The following is a 12,126-nucleotide window of genomic DNA, read 5'->3' as shown; positions in this document are numbered from 1 at the left end:
CTCCAGGCCCTACATGTTGAGTGCTTTCTGCAGTCAGCTGGGTTCCTCTTGTTCTCCAGGGAGCCCTCAGGTCTTTGTGGTCTGTGTCTGACACTCCCTCCCCTACATTCTAAAGACTGCATTCGAAGAGTCAATTCAAGGTCTCACCATTTGCTCTCTCATTTTCCTGAGCATCATTCCCTTCCCCAGTGTGCTGCTCCTTGAGGCAGGAATCACACCTTGTCTATTAGCATGTAGCATCTGAGAAACAGCAAATGACTTAACAGAAAATCAAAAACTTTTTTTTTTTTTTTCGAGACAGGGTTTCTCTGTGGCTTTGGAGCCTGTCCTGGAACTAGCTCTGTAGACCAGGCTGGTCTCAAACTCACAGAGATCCGCCTGCCTCTGCCTCCCGAGTGCTGGGATTATAGGTGTGCGCCACCATCGCCCGGCTCAAAAACCTTTTGTAGCAAATACCTTACTTTTAAGATTTTCATATAAGTTAACACAATAGAAAAGATCATCTGTAATGATTATAAATTAATATTTTAGTTTCTAAATATTCTCATATTTTAAAAACTAGACTTTATTCTGACAACCACATACACATGAAACCAATGTTCTTTTACAAATTTTGAGGGCTCTGTTCTAGATTTTATATTTAAATCATTCTAAAATTTTAAAACATGTTTTTATGTTCTACTCAAAATATAAAAACATGCTTTTTTGGATTCAATGTCATATAGCTCAGGCTAGTCTTAAATTCACTATGCAGCTAAAGCTGCCTCCCAAATATTGAGATTACAAGTGTGCATCACCATGCACAATTATCACAATGCATTTTTAAAAAGTCATTTCAACTTGACAAATCAAATGACTTAAAAGTTGGCTTACTGTTTCTCTCCTGTTGCTGTAAAGATGAATGTGCAAGCTTCCAGTGTGAAGACAAACAACTCCTTGGTGTACTCTAAACATTCCCCTTGCACATCTCCCTTTTGGGGAACAGCATCCAGTTCCATAGGTCACTGGTGCTGTTATGGGAAGTCTGGGGGAGTGGACACCTCTGAGCTCCTTGACTTTCTGTCTGCTCAGTGGCTCACTTTGAAAGTCAGAAGGAAGGGCACTGAGTACCTTTTCCCATACCCAACAGTCACATGTATGCAAATGTCTATCAAGTGATTCAAGAATATGTATGCATATTTCTGAATCAACACACTGTGTATATTTAGTTGGTTACATATCAGGCTGGAACTTTTAAGATAAATATAAGCTTTAAATCTTTTTCTGACTTTCCTTTAATAACACATGGGGGGAAAAACCAAACTCTTATTTCAAGATATAAATTCAAGACTGCTTTTCCATTTCTCCAGCTCCTAATAAGCACCAAGAAGCAATCTGTACCAATTCCCCACCTACTCCTTGGCATCCCCGATTCCTCCAGCAGTTATTGCGAAGGTGGCTTCATTTTCAGGCATCTCGGGGCTGCAGAATACAAGGGAACAGAAGTTTATAAAAAGCTCTCTTTCTATAAATACTGTGCACATGTCACAGTCGTCACGTTCCCATCAGTCTGAGTCTCCAGAGACACTGCAGTGCTGGTACAGCTAAATGTGGACTACAGCCCTTACCTAGCAGTGTTATCAACCCTCGCAAACATTTGTTAAACAACTCTATATAAAGTTTTGAATGTCAAGAAAAATTACCCCCAAACTTGGAAACAGGCAGGCAAATCAGGATAAACTGGGTGTTCTTTCAGGGTAGTTTGAGGCCTGTGGTGCAGATCCTATGTAGCTTGTCTGACTCTTTAGGCAGGCACCTTTCTACAGGCTCTGCTAACAAAGGGGGAGCTGCAAAAGGCTTTGAGATAAACTAGGAGAGTCCTGGGCACCTGCAATGGAAATCTGGTTGTCTAGCACATCCTTTAGTTACCTTGTTCTGTAAGGGCTCTATGCATTCTGAGTTGTCATTTAACTGCAAGCAGTGCAATTCTACCTGTTCACAGAAATATAAATTGTGAAGGTGGAATACCATTGACTACTGAACATTAATCAATGAAAAGTAATGTGACTTAAAGGTCTTTGATAGGGAGCTGGGCTGTGGTGGCGCACACCTTTCATCCCAGGACCAGGAGGCAGAGGCAGGCAGATCTCTGTGAGTTCAAAGCCAGCCTGGTCTACAAGAGCTAGTTCCATGACAGGCTTCAAAGCTACAGAGAAACTCTGTCTTGAAAAAAAAAGTCTCAGGTCCTCCATATGTCTAGAAATGAGCTGAAGCTGGACTATAGATGCATTTCCAGGACATTAGATAAAATCTAGTATTCCTCAGGAACTTGTGAAATGGGTTTTCCATTGGCAAAATGAATCTCTCCCCCCAGCTACTCTCCTCCTTATAATTCCTAGAACCTAACAGCCTTCAACTAAAGTAAATGTGATGTCATTGCTTGCTTCACTATATGCTCTGAATGTCAGAGACTGATAAATGTGACTATAGACTAGATCCCTAGTAGATAGTACATAGATGATACTTCCTGATCAGTGACATAATATTTAAGGAGGAAACTCAAGCAAATAGTATCTGCCAGGGAGTAAGTATAGTCTTTCAGGGGTAGCAATTTTGTTTAATTCAGATCCACAAGCACAGGATCTGAAGAATAAAGAAATATATACCTGTCATAAATCTTGGCAATCCTCAATTCTCCTCTTCCCTTTCGCAAGCTTATTCTTGTTGTTGAAGCATGAGCCAGAATGTGTCCACCAATGGGTTTTTTGGGATCTGCCTGGAAGCTGAATCAATAAAACATTTCTTCAGTTTCCATTTGGTTAAACAGTAATATTTGCAAGGAAGAGGTAGCCTCCATGAGTGGAATGGGAAGAATAGAGTGACTGTGTATTCTGTATGTGTGTGTAAGGATTTTAGAGGTCAACTTACGTGTGCCTTAGGAACCATCTACCTTATCTTAGAGACAGGCTCTCTCTGGAACCTGGTGGGCTTGGTGATTAGGCTAGGCTGGCTGGCCAGTGAGCCTGAGATTGGCTTGTCTCCACCTCCCAGCACTGAGATTACAAACTTTTGTCACTATGTAACTGGCTTTTTAGGTAGGTGTTGGGTATTAAATTCAGGTCCTCATGTTTACACAGCAAATACTTTACACCTGAGTGGTCTCCCTAGCTTCCAGATCTATATCATACAACAAACAGAGAGGCTTATTTGTAAACTGTGGAGGACAGCATTTAGAGCTATTAGCTCATTGCTATCTAGTTTAGGCTTCTGTGAGTCCCTGATAAATAGTTCCTTCTTTTGGAGTTTTTATTATCTATCTATCTATCTATCTATCTATCTATCTATCTATCTATCTATCTATCTGTATGCCACAGGCAATTGTGAGCTCGTGTGGGTGACAAAAATGGAACTCAGAGACAGGCGGTGGCACACGCCTTTAATCCCAGCACTCAGGAGGCAGAGGCAGGCGGATCTCTGTGAGTTCGAGGCTAGCCTGGTCTACAAGAGCTAATTCCAGGACAGGATCCAAAGTTACAGAGAAACCCTGTCTTGAAAAAAACAAAACAAAACAAAACAAAAGAATGGAACTCAGGTCCCCTAGAAGAGTAGGAAGTAATTGTAATTACTGAGCTATCTTTCCAGCTCCACAAGGACAGTTTGGGTGAAACTCTAGAAGAAAAAAAAAAGAAGAAAGAAAGAAAGAAAGAAAGAAAGAAAGAAAGAAAGAAAGAAAGAAAGAAAGAAAGACATCTCAATTGAATGAACTAGCTCTATAGTGTTTGCAGATCAATATCACATTTTTTTTTAAATTAATAATGTTGGACTCTAGCGTCCAAATACCGAGGAGGAGTCGCCCCCAGAGACCACCTCATACACCACAGCCAATGTAAAAGCATGAGGATTTTATTAATTCTGTCATGACAGGGTCCCTCAGCATTCGGGAAGCCGAGAGACCCCGAATAGATGGCACAGGCTACTTTTAAAGGAGAAGGCCACAGAAGCAAGGGGGGTTGTGATTGGCTTATTCAAAAGGGCTATTATCAATAATTGGCTGGAGAGCTGTTGCCAGATCAGATGAGGTAAGAGGTCATTTTGACCCCGTTTCCCAGGGGACCGAACCAAAACATACGTATATGGGTAATTGTTCAGGAACTGAGTACGTGCATGGGTAGCTGTTAGGTCCTTGGTTCCCAGGGGAGGAGGGGAAGCACTATGGCACAGAAGCTGAGAGGATTCAGAATTGTCAGAAATGGCTTCAGAATTGTCTTAAAGTCTTACAATAATTTTTTATGTACATTGGATTTTGCCTGCGCATATATCTGTGTGAGGATACAACATCCCCTGGAACTAGAGTTACAGATAATTGTCAACTGCCACGTGGTGCTGGGAATTTAACCCGGTTCCTTTGGTAGAGTGGTTGGAGTGGCCAGTGCTCTTAACTACTGAGTCAGTTCTCCAGCCCCAAGGTCACATTTTTTTTTTTAGAGGAGCACCTCTGAATTTTCTAGGACATATGGCATGTGGGTGGGAGGTATTTCATTGTCTCACATAAACCCTATGCTGCCGTACAGAGATGGTTCAGAAGGATTGATGTCATTCTTAACTGTGCTATGAGCACTGAACCTGCAACAATGATTTATACTTCTTTTTAGAATATATTACCCTGCCAGGCACTGGTAACACACACCTTTAATCCCAGCATTTGGGGGGCAGAAGTAGGCGGTTCTCTTTGAGTTCAAGGCCAGCCTGGTCTACAAAAGCTAGTTCCAGGAAAGGCACCAAAGCTACAGAGAAACCTTGCCTCGAAGAAAAAAAAAAAAGAAAAAGAAGAAGAGGAAGAGAAGGAGGAGGAGAAGGAAAAAAAAGGAGGAGGAGGAGGAAGAAGAAGAAGAAAAGAAGATATTTACCTCGATGGTGGTATTTAATCCCAGCACTTAGGAGGCAGAGGCAGGAGGATCTCTGAGTTTGAGGCCAGCGTGATCTACAGACTGAATTCTAGGACAGGTAGAGCTACATAGAGAAATCTTGTCTCAAAAAACAAAAACCAAAAAAGTATAATCTGTGTGTATCTTTGAAAGTGTATGCATATGTGTGTGTTTGCCTGTGGATGTGCAAAGGCCAGAAGAGGGTGTCCTCTATCACTTTCTGCATATTTGAGAGTGTTTCTCCCTGAATCCAGACTTCTTTTAGTTGGTTAGGATAGATTCCAGCAAGCCTAGTGAGCCTCCTGTCTTGTCTCCACCCCATCATTGCTGTTGTTACAGGCTTGCCTGGGACACCTGGCTTTTAATGTGGGTGCTGAAATCTAAACTAGTCCTTATAATTGTACAATATGTACTTGTAACAACTACATCATCTCTAGCCCCTGATTTATTTATATTCTGCCTTAGTAATATTATTCACTATATATAAATATTAGATAGGGTTTCTGTGTCTAGCTCTGGCTGTCCTAGAACTCAACTCCATAGACCAGGCTGCTCTCAAACTCAGAGAGCCTTGTGCCTCTGCCTCCCAAGTGCTGGGATTAAAGGCGTGTGCCGCCACCACGCAGCTAATTTTTTTGTAAAGATCTGTTTTAATGTATATATGTCTATGTGTGTGAAGTCATACCAGTTGTTTCAGTTATTTACTATAGTAACAGAAACCTAACAAACTTAACTAGAGTTGTACTCATTTTTACCTTCATCCAGATTTTTTTCTTGTTCAAGCAAGTCCTCTTATGCCTTGATGCCTTTGCATAAAACTTTACTTCTGAAATGAAAGCCCTCTCCCTTATGAGTTTAGTCAAGTAGATCCTACTCATCCAGTAGGTGCCTCCTACTAAGAACCTGCAGCTCTGTGGTCTCCTGCCATGCTGTGTATTTTCCTATTAGAGCATACTTGTGGTCTGGGGTGTAGCTCAGGAACAGAGTGCTTGCTCAGCATGTGCAAAGCATCCCAGCATCACAAAGAGAAAGAATCCTTCACTGTTACTTTAAATAATCCCTATTCATCTGATGTCTAAGTAAGTGTGTCATATGACAGTCTTTCATGAACACTACAAAGAACACTGAAGATACTTTAGCTCTCCTTTGTCTAGGTCTTTCTGGACACAGGCTTGTAACCTTTCTTTAAAGAAACTATACACCAAAGACTGTTTGAAACAGATTCTAAAAGAAATGCAAATATAAAGCTGGGCATAGTAACACACACCTTTAATCCCATAACTCTAGTGGCAGAGGCAGGTGGATCTCTATGAGTTCAAAGTCAAGCTGCTCTACATAGAGAGTTCCAGGCTAGCCAGGGTTACATAGTGAGACCCTGTCTCAAAGATAAAATAAAATTTAAAAAGAAAGGCAAATATAAAAGACACAGCTTTCCAGCTCTCCCAGTTGAAGTACCCCCCCCCACACACACACACTGGCTGTTCTGGAAACCTGTCTACAAACAGCAAAGTGGAGCTTCTAGATAAATAGTCAACATTTTTTCTTGGCAAATTACTGTTTGCTATTCCTAATGTGATCCCCTGCACAAGGGAGAAGAGGTACCATTGCCTGTCCTTGATAGTTCCAGGTGTAAAGGTTGAGTATTAACAATGTCATCACCACAGGCAGATGAGCTATATGGAGGGATTACTACAGGCTGTTCAAAAAGGCTGTGAAAACATATAAAAACACTATTATAGGGGCTGGAGGGATGGCTCAGTGGTTAAGAGCATTCATTGCCTGTTCTTCCAAAGGTCATGAGTTCAATTCCCGGCAACCACATGGTGGCTCACAACCATCTGTAACGAGGTCTGCTGTCCTCTTCTGGTCTGCAAACACACACAGATTGAATATTGTATACATAATAAATAAATATTTAAAAAAACACTATTATAGCTACAAAAAAGTTATCAAAATGATTCAAACCTTGAGATTGTATTTAATCAAAATAGACTATGAAATAATATCAGTCTTAACTTTGAATTTTAAGGCAATTTAAATTTTGTTTGCTTTATCAGAAATTCTGTGTACATTTGTGTATGGAATTTGTAGCCCTTAACATTTATTATGAAAGTCACCAACACTTTGACAATTTAATGAAAAATACAGAATCCCATCTAGCAAAATGAACACATATACACACACATGTAAAATTTTTATGTTAAGTTTAGGAGTGCCATTGAACCTCCCTCCTGACATATACAAATATGAATTATAATAATAAAGATTTACTGAGTCCTCAATGTATCAAAGACATTCTTTTAAGTCATCTATATTTCACTTTGCTTGGATTTAATATTTACTAATAATTTGGATTAAAAATTGGATTCTGCTAGAGGCCTATGTATAGGGAAATTACATTCACTGGTTATATGAACTTAAAATATAGTTATATTTTCCTTATCAGACTAGTAATCTGTCTTTTTTAAAAAAAATAGTTATTTATTATGTATACAATATTCTGTCTGCATGTATGTCTGCTCGCCAGAAGAGGGCACCAGATCTCATTACAGATGGTTATGAGCCACCATGTGGTTGCTGGGAATTGAACTCAAGACCTTTGGAAGAGCAGGCAATACGCTTAACCGCTGAGCCATCTCTCCAGCCCAGTAATCTGTCTTTTTGCCGAGTCTTATGAGCTAGCTTTATTTAAGTTTCCCCTGAGAGAATTTTCTGACCCAATCACATCTCTGCTTAAAGGCTAAGGGTCCTGAACAGTGGTCATTTCACTAGAATAATAAGTGTATCCCTGAAAAGTCTTTGGGAGTGGCAAGATACAAGTTTTCCCTCTGGCAGGTAGAGCCTAGTGTGTGTGTGATTTATGAATTAAATGTGAGTTCAAAGTCTGGTTTGTCAGTTCTGTGACCTCAGGAAAATTCTGTTTCTGACTCTTCGTGGACATAATAATGGTCCAAATGATAGACAACTGTAAGAATAAGATGAAACAATTCAGGTAAAGTGTTAGCCTAGTGACTATAGCTATTATTTATCTGCTTCTCTAATCTTGACTCAAACATGTACTACCTATTTACTTTACCCAGTTTCTTTCATGATAAAATGGGGAATAAGGTGGACATCTTACCTTTTAGGACTGTTGTGAGGACTCAAGATACTAAGAATGACTTATTGGGAGCTACTGTGTACTAGGTACCATGACTACTCATTGATACACATAGCTCTACCCTGACAGCAAACTTATCACTTAAGATATACTCAATAGGGGCTGGAGAGATGGCTCAGAGGTTAAGCACACTGGCTGCTCTTCCAGAGGTCCTGAGTTCAATTCCCAGCAACCACATGGTGGCTCACAACCATCTGTAATGAGATCTGGTGCCCTCTACTGACCTACAGGTATACATATAATAATATATGTATATTATGTACCCATGCACTGTATACATAATAAATTTTAAAAAGATAACCTCAATAAATGGTAGTTATTAAATAACCAGTTCAATTAAAACCGTCATCTTTCAATGAAACATAATCCAAGAAACTTTTCTTAGTGTCTGTACTTCCTGACTACTGCAGCAGTAACAGTCTTGAGGTGACGTACAAGAAGGTGGCATAGCACCCCGCATTCTTCCAGAGGGCTTTAATTTACATCTATTTCTGACCAAGTTAACAGCATCAGAAAGCCTCCCACGTCCCTCCTATAGCCTTTTACATTTTCTTCCCTTCTCTTTTCCTTTTTTTCTTGAGAGAATGAGGGAGCAGGTGGGGGTAGACACTAGGAATAAGGAGGAACAGAAAGATTTTTCCACTTTGGTTGAACAGGACATAGCATACTCTATCATTCTGATCTTCTTACTCCAAATTATCAGAGGTCATGAAGAATAGTTCTGAGACGAAATGAGATAGAATGGAAGAACACAGTGCGACTAAGAAGCACCAACTTCTTTTCTTTCTGGTTGTTTTGTTGTGGTGGTGGTAACACTGGTGGTGAGGAACGAACCCAGAACTTTGTGCATGCTATGTATGCCGGCTATTTTTATGTTAACTTGACACAAGCTAAAGCCATCTGAGAGAATGGAGCCTCAGTTAAGAAAACGCCTCCATAAGATCTTACTGTAGGCAAGTCTATAAGGCATTTTCTTAGTAATTGATGGGAAAGGGCTCATCCCATTGTGGGTGGTGCCATCCCTGGGTTAGTGGTCTTGGGTTCTATAAGAAAGTAGTCTGGGGCCGGATGGTGGTGGCACATGCCTTTAATCCCAGCACTCGAGAAGCAGAGGCATGCGGATATCTGCGAGTTCGAGGCCAGCCTGGTCCACAAGAGCTAGTTCCAGGACAGGAACTAGTAGTTCCAAAGCTACTGATGAAACCTTGTCATGAAAAAACAAGCAAGCAAACAAACAAACAAAAAAAAGTAGGCTGAACAAGCCACAGGGAGTAAACCACTAAGCAGCTACCCTTTATGGCCTCTGCATCAGCTTCTGTCTCCAGGTTTCTGAGTTTCTTTGAGTCCCTGTCCTGACTTCCTTCAGTGATGGACTATAATGTGGAAGTGTCAGAGAAATAAACCCATTTTCCCCCAACTTGCTTTGGTCATGGTGTTTCTTCACAGCAACAGAAACCCTAACTAAGACACTAGGCCAATACTCTTCTACTAAACTACATATCTCTGCCAAGGAGCATCAGCTTCAAAGTCAGAGATGTATGGGGCTCATATCCTGACTTCCTTAGTTTTAGTTGTATGACTGGGCAAACAGTAAATATTCTGAGCTGCCTATTTTTAAAAATTAGGAATATACATAATACCATCTTAAATTCTGTCAGGGTGTAGATCCAGGCTATAGGGCAAATCAGACAACGGGACTCTTGGTGCTTTAGATTTGAAGGGTCAAGGTGAAAATCTGCAAAGGGGTCCGTTGAGAAGATAAAGGCTGAATAAAACAGAATGAGGAAGAGGCTTTAAAATAAGGGAGACATGGGAAGAGTACATCCAAGATAGAATTTTAAAGAGAAGACTTGGTTTATTAAAAAGAGTATTGGGGCATGTTTTTAATCTCAACACTCAAACACAGAGATCTGTCTGCCTCTGCCTCCTCAGGCCAGCCTGGTCTACATAGTAAGTTCTAGTCCAGCCAGGGTTACATAGAGACAGACCCTGTCTCAACACATGTCCCTGAGTCCTGACCGAAAGAAAAAAAAAAGAATATGTTTAAGAAGTTTTGTGAGCCAGGCATAGAGAGACATGCCTTAGTTCTAGCATTCAGGAAGCAGGGGCAGGCAGACTGGTCTACATAGCAAGTTCAGGACAGCCAGGGCTTTCTCAAAAAGAAGAAGAAAAGAAAAGAAAGTAGAAAGGCGGAGAAGAAGGAAGTGGTAGTAGTTGCTATTATTAAGTGATATATCCATCCTTTCTGTCTGCTCCTAAAATATGCACGCACAAAAATTCAAAGCCTGCACCCTTCCATCTTTTGAAATTGGAGTTCTTGTTTGGTGGGGAAGGATAAGGAGAGGTGCAAATACATATTGAGACTGGCTTCATAGAAACTACAAGAAGGTGAAGAGAGTTGAGTTACATCAGGGTCACATGAGAATTACTTAAGTTTACACAGAATGGACGGGGTTCAAATAATCTAAACACTTTGCCTAAGATCACTATGCTAGTGACTCTAAACATATTACTTCTTCATTTAAGCTGACAATGTAAGCCATAGGTTGACATGTTTAATGAATAAGTTATACATTCACAAGACTGCAGATGTTCTGGATGGCTTTTTGTTTAAGAAACAAACATACCGGTGGCGGGCTAGTTGTCTTGGGATCTATAAGAAAAGCAAGCTGGCCAGGTGGAGGTGGCACACACCTTTAATCCCAGAATATGGGAGGTGGAGACAGGCAGATCTCAGTGAGTGTAGAGGCTAGCCTGGCCTACAAAGTGAGTTCTAGGACAGTCAGGACTGTTACAGAGAGAAACCCTGTCTTGAAAAGAAAGGAAGGAAGGAAGGAAGGAAGGAAGGAAGGAAGGAAGGAAGGAAGGAAGGAAGGAAGGAAGGAAGGAAAGCAGACACACAATAGTACATGGTGACATCATGGTCTCTCTTGGAGCTTCTTTGTCCTGGTGTGCAGCTTTCTTTTTTTTTTGTTTGTTTGTTTGTTTTTTGTTTTTCAAGACAGGGTTTCCCTGTGTAACAGTCCTAGCTGTCCTGGAACTAGCTCTTGTAGACCAGGCTGGCATCGAACTCATAGGGATTCACCTGTCTCTGCATCCCGAGTGCTGGGATTAAAGGCGTGCGCCACTATGGCCCTGCCGGTGTGCAGCTTCTTATGCTCACCTTCTGGCTTGTTATCTCTAGGATCCATCAACTGGATAGTGCAGTGCTAACGTCTGGAGCTGTAGCCTTATCTAGGAGCTGCTGCTCTGCTGTATCATACAGCCGCTCTTCGCCTCTATAATTTTGTTCTTTTTTAATACGATGTGCCATCAAGTATAATGCATGGGATACAAGCCTCAATTATTGTCAGTGTACTCAGGGATTCATACCAATTATAGTGATATTTCTGACAGGCTCCAGGCGAGCTGCAGCTTGGAGTTCCTCAACACCAAGAAACAAGATATTTTATTTATGGGAGGGTTTCTAATAGCATTTGAAATCCTTTAGTTTAAAACTGTCCCCTTTTTCATTTAGATGTGATAACTTTGTGCTTTATACAAAGACATGTATTTAATCTGTACTGTTATAATTTAATATACTTCAGAACATACTAATTATAGTGAGCCTGTTTCCTTACAGCTTGGCTAGGTGGAAGAGATGTTTCACAGCAGACTTACCCTGCAAAAATACTAGGCTTTGTTATCATCGCTGGCTCTCTGCTTAGCTCTCTTCATATAAATCTTTCCATTCTGCCTCCCCCTCCAGTTATTTCCTTTATGCCACCTCTCAAATCTTCTTTCGCTGTCTTACAGGAATAAGCTCAAGATGGTTTTACTCTTTTTTGAAATTTTTTACAAATACAAGAAAAAAGAACCTCTATCTGGCCTAATTTCCACTGATTTCTTTTACCTTGTAACTCTAGAGTGACAGTTTTGGCCTCCTCAGTGTTTTCTCCCCACACCTGAAGAGAGAACAGTGCTCTTTAACTTGTACTGTTTTATCTGAATGCAACCCACTTCCTCCCTCTGAGCCAATGAGTCATTTTCTCTTTTTAAAGCAAGCCTTAAAAATCTTCCATT

General features: G+C 40.7%; 1 protein-coding gene across 2 annotated transcripts in view; it reads right to left on the bottom strand.

The window, feature by feature from the left end:
* Positions 1–1,391: 1,391 nt before the first annotated feature.
* Positions 1,392–12,126, bottom strand: part of Dmc1 (DNA meiotic recombinase 1) — a 34,705-nt gene continuing 23,970 nt past the window's right edge. For both annotated transcript variants that reach the window (XM_050165751.1, XM_050165752.1), the window contains 2 exons: positions 2,646–2,762; positions 1,392–1,461 (listed from right to left, as the gene is read on the bottom strand). In XM_050165751.1, coding sequence (XP_050021708.1) covers positions 1,392–1,461; positions 2,646–2,762 — 187 coding nt within the window. The remainder of the gene's footprint in view (positions 1,462–2,645; positions 2,763–12,126) is intronic.

The sequence above is a fragment of the Alexandromys fortis genome, unplaced genomic scaffold (assembly GCF_014885135.2).
Source record: "Alexandromys fortis isolate MF-2015 unplaced genomic scaffold, M_Fortis_MF-2015_v1.1 scaffold_157, whole genome shotgun sequence".
In the NCBI taxonomy this organism is placed as follows: Eukaryota; Metazoa; Chordata; class Mammalia; order Rodentia; family Cricetidae; genus Alexandromys; species Alexandromys fortis.
This window is presented reverse-complemented; position numbering and strand designations above follow the sequence as displayed.